Source organism: Epinephelus fuscoguttatus, linkage group LG9 (genome assembly GCF_011397635.1).
Source record: "Epinephelus fuscoguttatus linkage group LG9, E.fuscoguttatus.final_Chr_v1".
In the NCBI taxonomy this organism is placed as follows: Eukaryota; Metazoa; Chordata; class Actinopteri; order Perciformes; family Serranidae; genus Epinephelus; species Epinephelus fuscoguttatus.
The window spans coordinates 23,766,102-23,786,213 of NC_064760.1; the positions used below are offsets into that span (position 1 = coordinate 23,766,102).

General features: G+C 43.6%; 1 protein-coding gene and 3 pseudogenes across 14 annotated transcripts in view; all 4 read right to left on the reverse strand.

The window, feature by feature from the left end:
• The window catches only part of LOC125894246 (protocadherin gamma-C5-like), a 143,154-nt gene that overhangs the window by 28,841 nt on the left and 94,201 nt on the right, over positions 1–20,112 (reverse strand). For 2 of the 14 annotated variants that reach the window (XM_049585530.1, XM_049585542.1), the window contains exon 1: positions 10,970–13,609. The exons of 11 other annotated variants lie outside the window; for them this stretch is intronic. In XM_049585530.1, the coding sequence (XP_049441487.1) occupies positions 10,970–13,420 (2,451 nt within the window). In that variant the 5' untranslated portion in view covers positions 13,421–13,609. Of the gene's footprint in view, positions 1–4,002; positions 4,102–10,969; positions 13,610–20,112 lie in introns of those variants that run through there. One more of the 14 variants, XM_049585545.1, reaches the window with a different exon arrangement.
• Positions 640–3,269, reverse strand: LOC125894253 (protocadherin gamma-C5-like; annotated as a pseudogene).
• On the reverse strand, positions 7,563–10,264 carry LOC125894249 (protocadherin gamma-C5-like; annotated as a pseudogene).
• On the reverse strand, positions 14,435–17,030 carry LOC125894250 (protocadherin gamma-C5-like; annotated as a pseudogene).

The following is a 20,112-nucleotide window of genomic DNA, read 5'->3' on the forward strand; positions in this document are numbered from 1 at the left end:
GTTATTGCAGCTTTTGATAACACAAAATATTTTTGTGACTTGAATCATAAAAAAGGACACATGATGCAGCGTTTTAACTGAGAGCAAAAGCCAGCCTTTTCAAGGTGTCGCTGTCCACCTCTGTGGTGCTGAAAACAAAGTGCCATTCATACAGCGACAAAGGGAGCATGCCAACATCCTAAAATGCAGCACCATACAGTGCTCACGACAAAATCCAAACTTTGACACGTGTAGGTCTTTCAAGAAGAAACACATGTTACACAAGGAAAAGGTACAGGAGAAACACAGGTCCAAAGTGTGGTTTTGATGTATCGACGAAGAAGACAAGGTTGAAATGAGGGTGTAGTCAACAACATGTCGTTATCTTGTCTGCATGATCGATAAAAGAAATAATGATAACACGACAGGATGTCATATTATAAGTGTAAACTCCTCGTAGGAAAGCACCAAAACACCAAACACTTGCTTAGGAACGCAGCTAAGTACAGGCAGGGAAGAAAACAGTAACTTGTGACTCATTAAATGTAGCCTATTTTTCCAGAACTACAAAACACCACGTTATCAGAGGACAGTAAAATATTTAGAGTCTGCAAGAAGTGTGCACAACGGTATAAAATTACACAGTAGGTCGATATGTCATCAGCTCACCTGCTGGCTCTCAAAGGTCCAGGTGCTGTCGGGTAAAGACGCATCCAGGACACTGATGACCTCCTTAAAGTCAGTGGTGCTGCTGGGCTTTATCAAAGTGAAATCACTGTACTCAGACATTGGAGACATACAGGACCTGAAGGACTGACTCTGAGACAACATGTCTCCTCCCAGGACCTCCACGTACTTTATAGGCCCATCAGTGTTGAGCTGAATCTGCAGGTTTCTGTTGGGGTTCTTGTAATCATCACAGTCGCTCCGTCTCATGCAGCAAGTACCGCTGCTTCTGCTGTTCCTCATGCATTTGACCGCTAAGATGAGAAAAGTCACCAGAGACAGCACGGACACCGAGGCCAGAGAGAGAATCAAATAAAGGGTGATTCTGCCAGTTTTCTTGCTGGGCTCGGCCGCTTTCTGTCGCAGGTCTAAGATGGGCTCATGGAGGCCGTCCTCCAGCTGGATGGACACCGTGACGGTGGCGGACTGGACCGGTTCCCCGTCGTCCTTGATCTCTATGAGCAGCCTCTGAGAGGAGTCGTCCTGCTCGGACACAGCGCGTTTAGTCCTCACCTCCTGTGTACAGATTGACAGTGAAGAGAGAGGCGTCTGTGGCCTCCGCCACTTTGTAGGAGATCCAGGCGTTATGGCCCGAGTCAGCGTCCACGGCCGTCACCTTGGTAACCAAGGTGACCTGCTTTATGGAGCGGGGCATCCTCTGATAAGAGAGGGAGCCCATGGCGGAGGAGGGGTAAATAACAGCGGGGGCATTGTCGTTCTGGTCCAGGATAAAAACATGGACAGTGGCGTTGCTGCTGAGAGACGGAGAGCCCTGATCCTTTGCCTGAACCTGAATCTGAAACACCTTGAGTTTCTCATAGTCAAACGAGTGCATGCTGTAGATGCTGCCGTTATCTGAGTTAATGTAAACATAAGATGAGACAGACACGTCCTGCACTTTAGAGTCCAGTATAGAGTAAGAGATTTTGGCGTTGTCACCAAAATCCAGGTCAGATGCTGACACTGAGTACAGTATAGAGCCTGGCACCCCGTTCTCTTTTAAATATACATTATAGGAGGTCTGAGTGAATATAGGAGGGTTATCATTCACATCAGTGATGCTGACAGGAATAATTTTCTTACTGGACAGAGGAGGAGAGCCTGAATCAGTGGCTGTTATCTCAATACTATACTCTGAGAAACGCTCTCTGTCCAAAGCACCACTTGTAACCAGCGCGTAATTATTAGAAAATGACGGTTTTAAAGTGAATGGAGAACCTCTGGGTAGTCTTAATGTTACTTTACTATTATTACCGGAGTCAGCGTCACGTGCATTAAGCAAAGCCACTACTGTGCCAATTGGTGAATCTTCGCGCACCGGTTGCGGTTCAGATGTGAGAACAATTTCTGGAGTGTTATCATTAACATCAACAACATCTATCTGGAGATGACAATGACTCTCATTTTCAGGAAGTCCGTTATCTTTTGCAGTTATTTCAATTTTGTAGGACGCGACTCTTTCATAATCCAAGTCTCCTTTTAAATGTATTTCTCCCGTTAACGAATCTATTTCAAACACGGAAAAAACGGAATCAGGTGTCCGCGAGCCAAACGAGAATTCAACCTCTCCGTTTTTGCCCTCGTCAGCATCCGATGCTGTAATTTTAATGACAGATGTATCTTTTGCAGTATTCTCCTGTAAAGACGCTTTATATATATTTTTATCAAAAACTGGGAAGTTGTCATTTACATCAAGCACTGTGATTGTAATCTGTGAGGTACCAGACATGACTGGGTTTCCTCCGTCTAATGCAGTCAGCAGCAGCTGGTGAACTGCTTTATTCTCTCGATCAATGGGCTTCTCTAACACTAACTCGGGGACTGTTTTGCCATCCTCAACTTCCTTCATTTTTAATGTAAAACAGTCGTTTTTAGTCAACATATAGGATTTAACTGTGTTGCTACCGACATCAGAATCTTCTGCACTCTCCAAGAGAAAACGAGTTCCCACTGCTGCCGATTCAGAAATTTTCAAAGACATGTCTTTCGTGTGAAAACTAGGTGAATTGTCATTGATATCTTTTATTTCTACCTCAATCCGATGTAAACTAAGAGGATTCTCTAGGACGACCTGCAGAGGCAACACACAGCTGGCGCTTTGTCCACATAAAGCCTCTCTGTCTATTCTGTCATTCACCACCAGCTCGCCCTTCCCCGCATCCACACTGAAATACTGCTCACCAGCCTCAGAGGCGACACGCAGTTTACGGTCAAAAATCTCAGATAATCCCAAACCCAGATCTTTGGCTAGATTTCCTACCACAGAGCCCTGTTTCAGTTCCTCCGGGATGCTGTAACGAGTCTGTCCGTGTATTGTACTCCACAAGAGAAAGAAATGATGCCACCAAAGCGCCTGCCATCTCCAGTCTCGGTATCCCATTCTCTTTGTCATCCCTTATCCGTTACAATATGTTATTTCCCATCCAGAAAATCGAAGTTAACATCCAGTTCCAACGAGCATTAGCTATTTCCAGAAAAATATATGAAGCATTTTTGTTCATTTCTAAAGCTTAAATTAACTATTTCTTTCTCGGCTTCGGGATACGAGCGCATCACCCACCGTCCTCCAGCTCTTTGCATTGTTAACGTTTACAGTGCTGAGGCTGCAAGGGGGAGGGGGTAGATCTCTTTGTACAATTCTGCATGTGATTGGTGCACAGCATCCATCACTGGCATCCAATAGGAACAGGGCTGAGCAGTGCTTTTAAAGGCACAGCTGCGCTTATGAGAATCACTCGAGATGTACCGCTGTGTATATCTGGTGTGAAATCTGTTTTATTCCCCTGATTTTGTAATTGTGTTGCTGAAACGATATGCAATTCATACAAACAAAAAAAGCGCATTCTTGCAAAAGCATATGCATCAAACTGAGTAATCTAAGTCAAGTCAAATCCCCATCCTCTCCAGAAAGGCATGCGTAAAAAGTTTGTTGTTCTTGTAGTCACAAATTCCTATTAGATTACAAAATCAATTCAAACATTGCCACCATCTTAATACCAAAGCCCACCGCTCATTTATTGTTTGTTTGTTATTTGTTTTAAAGTTATTTAGCCAAAATCTGAGAACTGCGAGTTGCTGAAGCATTGAAATTGAGAGCTGCTTAATAAATTAGATTTCCGAATGCACACTTAATTGACTAGGTGTATACATAACAAACACACAGTGGTAAGTGTGTATTTTCCATCATATCAGGTTGATAAAAACAAGGCCAGCTTTCGATTTTTACCATGAAAACACGATTATCAGACGAAAACAAATCAGCATGATGTTATTTAATGAATATGCAAATTTAACCAAGTATGATGGTGACATCAATACAAGTTGTTCTCAGCTCACCTGTTGGCTCTCAAAGGTCCAGGTGCTGTCGGGTAAAGACGCATCCAGGACACTGATGACCTCCTTAAAGTCAGTGGTGCTGCTGGGCTTTATCAAAGTGAAATCACTGTACTCGGACATTGGAGACATACAAGACCTGAAGGACTGACTCTGAGACAACATGTCTCCTCCCAGGACCTCCACGTACTTTATAGGTCCATCAGTGTTGAGCTGAATCTGCAGGTTTCTGTTGGGGTTCTTGTAATCATCACAGTCGCTCCGTCTCATGCAGCAAGTACCGCTGCTTCTGCTGTTCCTCATGCATTTGACCGCTAAGATGAGAAAAGTCACCAGAGACAACACGGACACCGAGGCCAGAGAGAGAATCAAATAAAGGGTGATTCTGCCAGTTTTCTTGCTGGGCTCGGCCGCTTTTCTGTCGCAGGTCTAAGATGGGCTCATGGAGGCCGTCCTCCAGCTGGATGGACACCGTGACGGTGGCGGACTGGACCGGTTCCCGTCGTCCTTGATCTCTATGAGCAGCCTCTGAGAGGAGTCGTCCTGCTCGGACACAGCGCGTTTAGTCCTCACCTCCCCTGTGTACAGATTGACAGTGAAGAGAGAGGCGTCTGTGGCCTCCGCCACTTTGTAGGAGATCCAGGCGTTATGGCCCGAGTCAGCGTCCACGGCCGTCACCTTGGTAACCAGGTGACCCGCTTTAGCGGAGCGGGGCATCCTCTGATGAGAGAGGGAGCCCATGGCGGAGGAGGGGTAAATAACAGCGGGGGCATTGTCGTTCTGGTCCAGGATAAAAACATGGACAGTGGCGTTGCTGCTGAGAGACGGAGAGCCCTGATCCTTTGCCTGAACCTGAATCTGAAACACCTTGAGTTTCTCATAGTCAAACGAGTGCATGCTGTAGATGCTGCCGTTATCTGAGTTAATGTAAACATAAGATGAGACAGACACGTCCTGCACTTTAGAGTCCAGTATAGAGTAAGAGATTTTGGCGTTTTCACCAAAATCCAGGTCAGATGCTGATACTGAGTACAGTATAGAGCCTGGCACCCCGTTCTCTTTTAAATATACATTATAGGAGGGCTGAGTGAATATAGGAGGGTTGTCATTCACATCAGTGATGCTGACAGGTATAATTTTCTTACTGGACAGAGGAGGAGAGCCTGAATCAGTGGCTGTTATCTCAATACTATACTCTGAGAAACTCTCTCGGTCCAAAGCACCACTGGTTACCAGTGCGTAATTATTAGAGAAGGATGGTTTTAGAGTAAAGGGAGAATGTTTGGGAAGTTGTAACGTCACTTTACCATTATCACCGGAATCAAGGTCACGGACGCCGAGTAAAGCTACTACTGTCCCACTGCGAGAGTCTTCGGGCACAGAAGTTGGTTTTGAAGTCAGAACAATGTCTGGAGCGTTATCATTTACGTCTAAGACATCCACCTGCACACTGCAGTGACCCTCCATTTTAGGTAGTCCTTTGTCTTTTGCACTAATGTCTATTCGATATGAGGCTTGTGTTTCATGGTCCAGCTGGTTTTTCAAAAATATCTCTCCTGTTGCAGCGTCTATATGAAATAATGCCAGCACTGATGGAGGTGTGTGTATACCAAGCGAGTACTCAATTTCTCCATTTGGACCCTCATCTATATCGGTTGCTTTGGTTGCAATTACAAATGAGCCATTTACACTGTTTTCTTGAACAGCAACTTTATAAACGGTATTTTCAAATATTGGCACATTGTCGTTATTATCAAGCACATTCACTGTTATTTTTGAAGTCCCAGACTTGACTGGATTACCTCCGTCCATAGCAGTAAGAAATAAATTGTGAATGGCTTTTTTCTCGCGATCTAATGATTTATTTAACACCAATTCGGGTATTTTTCGTCCATTTTCAATTTCTTTAACTTTTAAAGTGAAACACTCATCTTTGCTTAGTGTGTACGTCTTTAATCCGTTACTGCCAACATCGGGATCCTCTGCACTCTCTAAGGGAAAACGCACTCCTACAACGGTAGATTCAGCAATCTCTAATATATGATCATTTTTGAGAAAACTAGGAGCATTGTCATTTATGTCTCTTATTTCCACTTCTATCCGGTGCAACTGTAGCGGATTCTCTATTACAACCTGCAGAGGTAGAACACAGCTGGCGCTTTGTCCACATAAAGCCTCTCTGTCTATTCTGTCATTCACCATCAGCTCGCCCTTCCCCGCATCCACACTGAAATACTGCTCACCAGCCTCAGAGGCGACACGCAGCTTACGCTCAAAAATATCAGATAATCCCAAACCCAGATCTTTGGCTAGATTTCCTACCACAGAACCCCGCTCCAGCTCCTCCGGGATGCTGTAACGAGTCTGTCCGTGTATTGTACTCCACAAGAGAAAGAAATGATACCACCAAAGCGCCTGCCATCTCCAGTCTCGATATCCTGTTCTCTTTGTCATCCCCGGTCTGTTACAATACGGCGTTATTTCCCATCGAAATAATGTTCAGAATAAAGAGGTCAATATGAAAATCCATCTACGATGAACTTGCTGTAGTCCAGAAATCCCCATAGTTATGCACCATGAGATGCAAAATAAAGAAATGTTATTTAATCTGAGTGTTTAAACGCATCCTCCTCTCATCTCGGGCTGAAGCAATGTACTGACTACAGTGGGGAGGATGGATGGGGGAGGGAGTAGATCTCTTTGTACAGCTCCTAATGCTATTGGTGCCCAGCATCTACCCTACGTCCAATAAGATCAGTGTGTTCCAGACCCAGCACTACAATTCAAAACTGTATGTAATGGCACAGTGGGGTTATGCCAAGGAGCAAATATATAAAAATACAGACGTTGATAAAATTGTGACACATTTTTTGTCCTTATTTTGATTGTTGTAATTATAACAATTCGTTTAAATTCATTAATATTGAAATTTCTATAATTATATTCACATCAGTTTTGCAAGGTGTCTAAAAAGGAAATCCACACTCATATAAACGAAATAAAATGGAACACTGGACTTCCAGTAGATACTCAGTTTTTAATTAAAGAGGTCATAATAACAAGAATCATTTGCATATCCTCAAACATTTTGTAATTGTTAACTTGATGTCGCTGTTTCAATCAGACAATCATCCATTCATAAAAAAGACGCTCCCTTGAAGCTCTACAGCCACTAACGACAGTCTGAGTAAATGTGAAAACCTGAAAGGTGCTGAAGCATTATGTGACATTAATATTCTTTCATTATTATTTACATTAGGCGATTTAAATATGTAGAGAGCTGTTTCAGAAGAATGTGTTGAGTCACAACGTCCAGATGCATGTGGTTAGGAATAACATTGCAAATAAAAAAACCGGTAAAAAAATGTTGCTTAAAAATAATTAGGAAAATATGATAATGAGCGGGCGGGATGATGCTTTGGAGGTTTGTACGCACCATATAAAATCAACTACCTGATGGCACGGAAGTAAAAAACATGAGAAAATTAAGGAAAACTTGTGTCATGTACACACAGATGCTTATTTTACTGTCTGCTCACCTGCTGGCTCTCAAAGGTCCAGGTGCTGTCGGGTAAAGACGCATCCAGGACACTGATGACCTCCTTAAAGTCAGTGGTGCTGCTGGGCTTTATCAAAGTGAAATCACTGTACTCTGACATTGGAGACATACAGGACCTGAAGGACTGACTCTGAGACAACATGTCTCCTCCCAGGACCTCCACGTACTTTATAGGTCCATCAGTGTTGAGCTGAATCTGCAGGTTTCTGTTGGGGTTCTTGTAATCATCACAGTCGCTCCGTCTCATGCAGCAAGTACCGCTGCTTCTGCTGTTCCTCATGCATTTGACCGCTAAGATGAGAAAAGTCACCAGAGACAGCACGGACACCGAGGCCAGAGAGAGAATCAAATAAAGGGTGATTCTGCCAGTTTTCTTGCTGGGCTCGGTCGCTTTCTGTCGCAGGTCTAAGATGGGCTCATGGAGGCCGTCCTCCAGCTGGATGGACACCGTGACGGTGGCGGACTGGACCGTTCCCCGTCGTCCTTGATCTCTATGAGCAGCCTCTGAGAGGAGTCGTCCTGCTCGGACACAGCGCGTTTAGTCCTCACCTCCCCTGTGTACAGATTGACAGTGAAGAGAGAGGCGTCTGTGGCCTCCGCCACTTTGTAGGAGATCCAGGCGTTATGGCCCGAGTCAGCGTCACGGCCGTCACCTTGGTAACCAGGTGACCCGCTTTAGCGGAGCGGGCATCCTCTGATGAGAGAGGAGCCCATGGCGGAGGAGGGTAAATAACAGCGGGGGCATTGTCGTTCTGGTCCAGGATAAAAACATGGACAGTGGCGTTGCTGCTGAGAGACGGAGAGCCCTGATCCTTTGCCTGAACCTGAATCTGAAACACCTTGAGTTTCTCATAGTCAAACGAGTGCATGCTGTAGATGCTGCCGTTATCTGAGTTAATGTAAACATAAGATGAGACAGACACGTCCTGCACTTTAGAGTCCAGTATAGAGTAAGAGATTCTGGCGTTGTCACCGAAATCCAGGTCAGATGCTGATACTGAGTACAGTATAGAGCCTGGCACCCCGTTCTCTTTTAAATATACATTATAGGAGGGCTGAGTGAATATAGGAGGGTTATCATTCACATCAGTGATGCTGACAGGTATAATTTTCTTACTGGACAGAGGAGGAGAGCCTGAATCAGTGGCTGTTATCTCAATATTGTACTCTGAGAAACTCTCTCGGTCTAACGCACCACTGGTCACCAGTTCGTAATTATTAGAGAACGATGGTTTCAGAGTGAAAGGAGACCGTTTGGGAAGCTGTAACGTCACTTTCCCATTAACACCGGAGTCAAGGTCTCGTGCACTGATCAGAGCAACTGCTGTGCCACTCGGTGCGTCTTCGCGTACAGGACTAGGTCTTGAAGTTAGCAAAATTTCTGGAGCATTATCATTTATGTCCTCTACGTCCAACTGTACACGACAGTGACCCTCCATTTCGGGAATGCCTTTGTCTTTAGCAGTTATATCGACAATGTATGATTTAGAGCTCTCATAATCTAATGGTGCTTTTAATGTGATTTCTCCGGTTATATCATTGATTTCAAAAGTTGATAACACAGAGTCTGGAGTGCGGGACCCAAAAGAATATTTAACTTCACCATTAAGACCATCATCAGCATCTGTCGCTGTAAGTTTGACTACAAATGTTCCTTTGGTTCTGTTCTCCTTTAAAGATACTTTGTACTCATTTTCACCGAATACTGGAAAATTGTCATTAATATCAAGCACATTAATGATAATCTTACAGGTTCCCGATTTGACCGGATTTCCTCCATCTAAAGCCGTTAACAGCAGCTGATGGAGCGCATTCTTTTCCCGGTCTAATGGCTTTTCCAGCACTAATTCTGGTACAGCTTTACCATTTTTTGTGTCTTTGAATTTTAGAGAAAAATAATCGTTTTTGCTCAGTGAGTACGTTTTCAAAGAATTGCTTCCAACATCAGGGTCCTCTGCGCTCTCTAAAGGAAAACGTTTGCCAAGTGCAACTGATTCTGGTATTTTAAGGTTAATTTCCTGTGTTAAAAACATAGGAGAATTATCATTTATGTCTCTTATTTCCACCTCAATTCGGTGAGACTGCAAAGGATTTTCAACAACTACCTGCAGAGGCAACACACAGCTGGCGCTTTGTCCACATAAAGCCTCTCTGTCTATTCTGTCATTCACCACCAGCTCGCCCTTCCCCGCATCTACACTGAAATACTGCTCACCAGCCTCAGAGGCGACATGCATTTTACGGTCAAAAATGTCTGATAGTCCCAAACCCAGATCTTTGGCTAGATTTCCTACCACAGAGCCCTGTTTCAGTTCCTCTGGGATGCTGTAACGAGTCTGTCCGTGTATTGTACTCCACAAGAGAAAGAAATGATGCCACCAAAGCGCCTGCCATCTCCAGTCTCGGTATCCTATTGTCTTTGTCATCCTTGGTCCGCTATGAAACATTATTTCCAAACGAAATCTTGTTTATAACAATGCTGGAATCCATGACAGTAGTAAATACCCCCAAATAAAAAATGCCACAAAATTCGAACATGGCTGTGAGCTAAAATCCACGTTTAAATCTTAGAAAATAAGGGCTCATCGCCCTCTCTCCTCTAGCTCTTTGCAGTCTAAGTGTTACAGCGCTGCATGGGGGTAGGGACTAGATTGCTTTGTACAGTTCTGAATCCTATTGGTGCACAGCATCCACCTCTAGCAGCCAATGAGAGAGAAACTGATCGACACTCTTAAAGTGGCAGCATCTATTCTCTCTGTGAGTTTGCATCTGGGATGATTGTGACAAATATCACTGAATAAAAAGGAGACGACCTTGTCAAACATAGAAGATAAACATCACCTTACAGTCACTATCTCAAACACACTGACAACATGAAATTAAATTTCGTATCACAAAACATGTGACAGCACAAATATATAAAACAGTTATCCATAGTAAATAAATTAACAGTGTTCAGACGTGACATGGCCGTGGCTGCATTTAATAGTCGCTGTCCGCTCCCATGGTGCTGAAATGTTCCAGTTTATACACGTGACACTTAACTGATGCATGTCTTCAACACAACTGTTTCAACCGTCTCTGATTACAATACTGCACCTTACTTATAATTCCCCACACTGAAACAAAATTCCACAATGGGCACTGCAAAAACGTATAATGAAAACATGTGCATTGGAATTAATAGGAAAAAAATGCACACAAAGCCTGCTGTAGACAAGCAAACCAGCCATCTAGATAAACACATCGATGTTTTGTTTCCACAGTTGATTGAATACCATAACAGACCTATGTTAGGACTGAAAATGAAATAAAACAACGAATATATTAATTTTTCTTCATCACTATGAAAAACGGTTGTTCTCAGCTCACCTGCTGGCTCTCAAAGGTCCAGGTGCTGTCGGGTAAAGACGCATCCAGAACACTGATGACCTCCTTAAAGTCAGTGGTGCTGCTGGGCTTTATCAAAGTGAAATCACTGTACTCTGACATTGGAGACATACAGGACCTGAAGGACTGACTCTGAGACAACATGTCTCCTCCCAGGACCTCCACGTACTTTATAGGTCCATCAGTGTTGAGCTGAATCTGCAGGTTTCTGTTGGGGTTCTTGTAATCATCACAGTCGCTCCGTCTCATGCAGCAAGTACCGCTGCTTCTGCTGTTCCTCATGCATTTGACCGCTAAGATGAGAAAAGTCACCAGAGACAACACGGACACCGAGGCCAGAGAGAGAATCAAATAAAGGGTGATTCTGCCAGTTTTCTTGCTGGGCTCGGCCGCTTTCTGTCGCAGGTCTAAGATGGGCTCATGGAGGCCGTCCTCCAGCTGGATGGACACCGTGACGGTGGCGGACTGGACCGGTTCCCCGTCGTCCTTGATCTCTATGAGCAGCCTCTGAGAGGAGTCGTCCTGCTCGGACACAGCGCGTTTAGTCCTCACCTCCCCTGTGTACAGATTGACAGTGAAGAGAGAGGCGTCTGTGGCCTCCGCCACTTTGTAGGAGATCCAGGCGTTATGGCCCGAGTCAGCGTCCACGGCCGTCACCTTGGTAACCAGGTGACCCGCTTTGGCGGAGCGGGGCATCCTCTGATGAGAGAGGGAGCCCATGGCGGAGGAGGGGTAAATAACAGCGGGGGCATTGTCGTTCTGGTCCAGGATAAAAACATGGACAGTGGCGTTGCTGCTGAGAGACGGAGAGCCCTGATCCTTTGCCTGAACCTGAATCTGAAACACCTTGAGTTTCTCATAGTCAAACGAGTGCATGCTGTAGATGCTGCCGTTATCTGAGTTAATGTAAACATAAGATGAGACAGACACGTCCTGCACTTTAGAGTCCAGTATAGAGTAAGAGATTTTGGCGTTGTCACCAAAATCCAGGTCAGATGCTGATACTGAGTACAGTATAGAGCCTGGTACCCCGTTCTCTTTTAAATATACATTATAGGAGGGCTGAGTGAATATAGGAGGGTTATCATTCACATCAGTGATGCTGACAGGTATAATTTTCTTACTGGACAGAGGAGGAGAGCCTGAATCAGTGGCTGTTATCTCAATACTATACTCTGAGAAGCGCTCTCGGTCTAACGCACCACTCGTAACCAGTGCGTAATTATTAGAAAACGATGGTTTTAGAGCAAATAGAGATTTCTTGGGGAGCTTTAGTGTTACTTTACCATTATCACCGGAGTCGAGGTCTCGTGCACTGAGCAAAGCAACTACGGTGCCATTAGGTGAGTCTTCGCGCACTGGTTTTGGGTGAGAGGTGAGTATTATTTCTGGAGCATTATCATTTACATCTAACACTTCAACATGCACAGTGCAATGCCCCTCCATCCTCGGACTGCCTTTATCTTTGGCACTGATGTCTAATTCATAATTTGCAGCTGTTTCGAAATCTAATTGTCCGTTAAGAAATATAGTTCCCGTTATTTGATCAATACTGAAAACAGAGAGAACAGTATCTGATGTGTGCGCACCAAATGAGTATTCTATCTCTCCGTTTTGACCATCGTCTAAGTCTGTTGCTTTTGTTTGTACTATTACTGCACCTTGTGCAGCATTTTCACTGATAGATACTTTATACAACGATTTCTCAAATGTTGGAACATTATCGTTGCTGTCAATGATACTAATAGATAGCTGAGCGGTGCCTGATCTCACTGGGTTGCCTCCATCTAGAGCTGTCAACAAAAGCTTATGAACAGCCTTTTTCTCTCGATCTAAATTTTTTGCTAAAACCAATTCAGGGACTTTCCTTCCCCCGGCCACGTCTTTAACTCTAATACTGAAGCACTCATCTTTACTGAGAGTGTATGACTTTAGTGAATTACTGCCAACATCTGGGTCTATGGCGCTTTCTAATGGAAAACGAACCCCTAAACCCATTGATTCCGGAACCTCCAACGTTATATCATTTGATGGAAATTTAGGCGCATTATCATTAATGTCTTGTATTTCTACTTCAACACGAAAAAGTTGTAATGGGTCTTCAATTACGACCTGCAGAGGCAACACACAACTGGCGCTTTGTCCACATAAAGCCTCTCTGTCTATTCTGTCATTCACCATCAGCTCGCCCTTCCCCGCATCCACACTGAAATACTGCTCACCAGCCTCAGAGGCGACACGCAGCTTGCGATCAAAAATCTCAGGCAGTCCCAAACCCAGATCTTTGGCTAGATTTCCTACCACAGAACCCTGTTTCAGTTCCTCCGGGATGCTGTAACGAGTCTGTCCGTGTATTGTACTCCACAAGAGAAAGAAATGATGCCACCAAAGCGCCTGCCATCTCCAGTCTCGGTATCCTATTGTCTTTGTCATCCTTGGTCCGCTATAACAAATTATTTCCGATCGACATATTGTACAGAACGATGCTGAAATCCAACATCACGGGTATGATTCCAAGAGAAGATTTTCCACAACTACTGAGCATGACTGTAACATAAATGATGCTATTTTCACATTACAAAACACGAGCTCATTGCTGTCTCTGTCCTCTAGCTCGTTGCATTGCAAGTGTTACAGCTCTGAGGCTGCATGGGGGCAGGGACTAGATTGCTTTGTACAGTTCTGAATCTTATTGGTGCACAGCATCCACCTCTAGCAGCCAATGAGAGAGAAACTGATCGACACTCTTAAAGCTGCAGCTTCTTTTCTCTCTGTGCCAGACCACTTTATTCACAAGCAATTATTTTGAGACTTATGGGACGTTAAAGAATGCAAAGGTAACATGTAAGCATAAAATAATAATTAAAATATATTTATATTGTTATATCAAAGAAAGAAACAAAGAAAAATCAGGAAATAAACCTGGTAAATGCAACTTCAGATGTAAACAATCACATCCTCCACAGTAAGAGGTCTTGTTTAATCAATAGCCAGAAACAAGTTTAGGGACCGACAATTTCCTTTTTTCCTGAAAAGATAATCAGCAACAGAGGCGAAACACACCAGCTCCCACACACTTTGTGCCTACAGGCATCCCTGCATTACACTCTGAGTCGCTGTCCACCTTGGTGGTGCTGAACTACTCGGAAATGGCTGTGGAAATATGTGAGTGCAAGACGATGTTTTCGAATGTCTTCATCGCCATTATTTTATCATTTTCTGGAGACAGCCCTGTCTACTATGATTTATTCCAGGATGTTAATAACATATCTACAAACATCAGGTAGATAGATAATAGATAAATGTGTGTTTTTCATCACATCAGACTGATAAAAGCAAAGATTTTACCATGATTATCACGATTATCAGACGACAAGAAAACATCATGATGTTATTTAAATATGCAAATTTCACAAAGTGTGATGGAGACATCAAAATAAATTGTCATCAGCTCACCTGCTGGCTCTCAAAGGTCCAGGTGCTGTCGGGTAAAGACGCATCCAGGACACTGATGACCTCCTTAAAGTCAGTGGTGCTGCTGGGCTTTATCAAAGTGAAATCACTGTACTCTGACATTGGAGACATACAGGACCTGAAGGACTGACTCTGAGACAACATGTCTCCTCCCAGGACCTCCACGTACTTTATAGGTCCATCAGTGTTGAGCTGAATCTGCAGGTTTCTGTTGGGGTTCTTGTAATCATCACAGTCGCTCCGTCTCATGCAGCAAGTACCGCTGCTTCTGCTGTTCCTCATGCATTTGACCGCTAAGATGAGAAAAGTCACCAGAGACAGCACGGACACCGAGGCCAGAGAGAGAATCAAATAAAGGGTGATTCTGCCAGTTTTCTTGCTGGGCTCGGTCGCTTTCTGTCGCAGGTCTAAGATGGGCTCATGGAGGCCGTCCTCCAGCTGGATGGACACCGTGACGGTGGCGGACTGGACCGGTTCCCGTCGTCCTTGATCTCTATGAGCAGCCTCTGAGAGGAGTCGTCCTGCTCGGACACAGCGCGTTTAGTCCTCACCTCCCCTGTGTACAGATTGACAGTGAAGAGAGAGGCGTCTGTGGCCTCCGCCACTTTGTAGGAGATCCAGGCGTTATGGCCCGAGTCAGCGTCCACGGCCGTCACCTTGGTAACCAGGTGACCCGCTTTAGCGGAGCGGGGCATCCTCTGATGAGAGAGGGAGCCCATGGCGGAGGAGGGGTAAATAACAGCGGGGGCATTGTCGTTCTGGTCCAGGATAAAAACATGGACAGTGGCGTTGCTGCTGAGAGACGGAGAGCCCTGATCCTTTGCCTGAACCTGAATCTGAAACACCTTGAGTTTCTCATAGTCAAACGAGTGCATGCTGTAGATGCTGCCGTTATCTGAGTTAATGTAAACATAAGATGAGACAGACACGTCCTGCACTTTAGAGTCCAGTATAGAGTAAGAGATTTTGGCGTTGTCTCCTGAATCAGGATCAGTTGCTGATACGGAGCACAATATTTTCCCAGGAGAATGGTTCTCTTTTACATAAACGACATAAGAAGGCTGGGAGAAAACTGGTGGGCTGTCATTTACATCTAGCAGTTCAACAAGTATTATTTTTTCACTCGATAATGGGGGTTTTCCAGAATCAGTAGCACTTATTTTGACACTATACCGGTCATTTTTCTCGCGGTCTAGTGGCCCATTCGTCACTAATGAGTAGTGGTTAGAGACTGAAGGATTTAACTTGAAGGGAGATTTAGAAGACACACTTAACGTAACCTTGCCGTTGACGCCTGAATCTGGGTCTCTTGCACTTATTAATGCAATAACTGTTCCAACTGCAGAATCCTCTGGAACAGGGGTTGTTAAAGACGTCACAATAATTTCAGGAATGTTGTCGTTAATGTCAACTACTTTAATTTCAACGCCACAGTGTCCGTCCATCTCAGGATTACCCTTGTCTTTAGCAGTTACGTCAAATCTGTGTAAAGGGGTCGTTTCATGGTCTAAAGCTCCTTTGACAACAATAACTCCAGAAGAAGGGTCAATGTGAAATAATGATAAAATCAGATCCGTAGTTTGCTCTGCAAACAAATATTCAATTTCTCCATTTAGTCCTTCGTCTGCATCTGTAGCTTTAACTTGCAATATTTCACTTCCAGGTGTTGCCTTTTCGCTGACATTAGCTTCGTATATATTTCTTTCAAACTGCGGCGCATTATCATTGATGTCAAGCACTATAACTGTAATTTCTGATGTGCCTGAACGCACCGGATCTCCACCATCTACAGCGGTGAGGATAAGATTGTGCACAGGCAGTTTTTCTCGATCAAGAGGTTTTTCCAGGACCAGTTCAGGAATCTTTCTACCATCCTTATGGTTTTTAACAGTCAATTTGAAATTATCATTTTTGCTTATGAGGTAAGAACGAACAGAATTAGGGCCGACATCAGGATCCTGTGCACTTTCTAAAGGAAATCGCGCGCCTGGATTGACCAGCTCTGCAATTTTCACCACTTTCTCTTTAGTAAAGAAACTAGGAGAGTTATCGTTTGTGTCCTGTATTTCTATTTCGACCCTGTGCAGCTGCAGGGGGTTATCTATGACTAGTTCCAAAGGCAGCAAACATGACGGTCTTTGTCCACACAGTTCCTCCCTATCTATCCTATCAATCACCACCAGTTCTCCCTTCCCCAAGTCCACATTAAAATACTGCTTACCAGCTTCAGAGGTTATCCGCAATTTACGCTGGTACAGTTCAGATACAACCAAACCCAAATCTTTGGCTAGATTTCCTACCACAGAGCCCTGTTTGAGTTCCTCCGGGATGCTGTAGCGCGTCTGTCCGTCTATTGTACTCCACAAGAGAAAGAAATGATGCCACCACAAAAACACCTGCCATGCAGGCAATTTGTTCCACATTATTCCTCGCTCCATAAATCCCATATCTTCTCACTCCAATCCCAACTTCTTAACCGATTAAATCTAGAAGATCTATGATCCAATATAGATGCGTCCTCAAAAATATCAGAGACAGTCATGCTTTGTGTCTGCATATGCATCCCTCCCCTCCTGTGCAGAACATTGCAATGGTTACGACGCTGAAGCTACACGGTGAGAGGGAGTAGATCTCTTTGTACAGCTCTGGATTTCATTGGTGGATAGAGTGTAGCTATCCCCACCAATAGTGGCATCACTGAGCGTCTACAGAACAGTGACGTAAAAGTATCATCATAGAAAGAGCGCCCTGAATATTGCAACACTATTATATGAAATTCCATCAGACTATTCATTAAACAGTCCCCATCACGCCATTTAAATATATATATATTTTTTAAGTCTCTAAATATAGATATAAATACTATATAACACATGAGTTATTGATGAAACCTGTAGATGATAAATGAGTAAGCCTAGTGTCCTATAAATAACTGAATGCCTGATTATAATACGATCACTCTGCAGTGCCTGTGTTAATCCATCATCTAGCCTCTTGTCTGTATGCACCTGCATGCATGCACATGCCATCCTGGCTGACAAGGCTCTTCGTTGCCTTCCTGTGGCCAGAGAAAGAAAATGCAGCCTGCATACGTCATTACGTCTTCACAGCTCCCCACACGCCTCAGAGAAATAGCAGCAGCCAACGTAAAATACCCGTATGGAGGTCTGTAGAGCAAATGAAATGGGAGGGGGAGCGCAGATGGTGCAGGGAGGCGTTTACTCCTGTGTGCTCTCTCTCTCTCTCTCTCTCTCTCACACACACACACACACACACACACACAGAGGGAGAGAAGGGAAGAGAGAGAAACCAACCAAATTGTAGCTTGAGAAAAAGAACACTACATCAACTACTGGACATCTAACACAACAACTCAAAACAAACGTCAATGCTATTTGGCCCTACAGAGACGATACACGATGGGAAACTATCTGACCGCTGACAGATCAGAAACTGAGAAAGATACTGACTATGTACAGACTCAGCTTGGACATAGAGACTGGCAGACACATGCAGACCTGGCTGCCTAGAGAAGACGGGTTGTGTCAGCTCCGTCCACAGAGACAGGTGGAGACAGAGGAACATTTCAAAACAAGCAAGTTCTTTACAGAAATTAAATGTGAACTCCAAGATTTCGATTCGCTCTCTGAACAGACTGAAATGCAACATCTGCTTGGAGACAATAGTGTCAGCGCCATAGATGCAGCAAGACATGTCAGTGCATGTCACAGCCTAAGAGACAACCAACACGATAGCACTTCACCTAATTACAGATCAGACAATTATATATAGTGGTTAATTGTTTTTTGAATTTTCACTGTCTTCAATTGTAATTGTGCTTTGGCAACACATAAGAAATGTCATGCCAATAAAGCGTTTTGAATTGAGAAGGAGAGAATCCTGTTTACCAAATTTATACACTTTATGTAAAGATTAGCCTGTCTTCTTTATAGATATTTGTTCACTACTAACAATCAAATAATTCTAAATACCATGCACCAAAATTATGCAATATCCCTCCACTGCCAGAAGGCATTATATGCTGAAAAAAATGAAATAATAATAAAGCTTAAAATGCGCAAATTCAGTGGTAGTAATGGTAAAATAATCAATTACCACATATGGTAATCAATATAAAAATACACTCAGTAAATAGGTTTATGCAATAGTCATCTGCTCTAAGTAGAGGTGGGCGGCAGAGGGAGATGTAGAGAGGTAGTGTGAGAAACAGAGAAAGGAGGGGGAGAGCGCCCGAGCTGCTTTCAGCACCACAAGTGTGGACAGCGCCACACAGGCGGCCAACTGCTGCTGCTGCATGCTGCTGGAGAGGCAGCCAGGCTCACAGGCTCACAGGCTCTGACTGAACACACAGCAGCCAGGAAAACAGGATCTCAACCTCCTCACTGCTTGTCTCACAGAATACACGAATAAATACAAAAGTAGATCGACCAGGAGCCCAAACCACCCCATTACATTTTACTGCTGCAGACACAGAACATGAAAGAAAATAAATAAATAAATAAATAAATAAATAGTCTCATGATAGTACTGTTACACGTAGAATAATCACGTTTGAATAAAATAAATTATTATGCTAACTTGATATTTCTGGTATTTAGCAAGGAAAAGCACCATTCAGAGATAATTAAGCTATAAAGATTATAAATACATTATACATAACTTTATGTTACATTTTGAAACCTGAGCTTCTCCAATAAAGACTTGGATATTTTGATGCTATTTTGCTTCTAGTCCAAGGATGTTATTTCCAGGTCAGATATTTGTACCATCAAAAAACACAAAGTGTATGTGACATATAAACATCTACAAGCACACATGTATTTCAGCAGGCAGCCAGGAAACAAAATCTCAACCTCTTGACTATTTTTTTTTTTACACAGTCAGGAATAGATACAGAAGTAGATCAGCCAGGTACCTGCAGGTGTAGCTGTGGCACGTTTATTAAGGTGCACTGTCCCTTTCTAAATAAAATAAGCATAAACATAAGAACATATTGCATGCATTCACTGTCAAACACTAAGCTACAGTTCAGGGTTACTGAAGATGTAAATACTATGGGTTTTTATTTTTTACCAAAGCTTACTGATATTTTATCTCCATTCATCTATTTTCTGTAAGCTACCTATCCTGTGCTGACTGGAGCCTATCCCACCACACACAGGACAGGAGCGTGGTGTACAAACTGGACAGGTCACAAGGCTATCACATTGCTAACACACATCAACTAACAAGCACATCTACACACTCCATAAAAAAGGACCCGAGTAGCCAGTGTGTTTGAACTTGTTGTGAGGTTACAGTGCTAACCACAGTGCCACCCCCATCTTCATACAGTCACTGTTCAACATAAACAGTCCATGCATACTTTTAGTTAGTAAACCTGTATCAGAGTAACTGACACTGAATGCTGAGACAAACAGTAGCATATGTAGGGTGTAAAGCAATATTACCAAGCACACAGTACCTTTAGGTTTTATTAAGACCCCTAAGTTTAATGTTTTTGTGCTAAATAAGTTATACAGTGTGTTTTAATGCTGTAGTGTGCAGTCTTGGTGTTGGTCAGCATTATATAAAAGTTGTTTATATAGTATTTGACTACCTCAGTTACACATATTCTCAGCTGCCAGTTA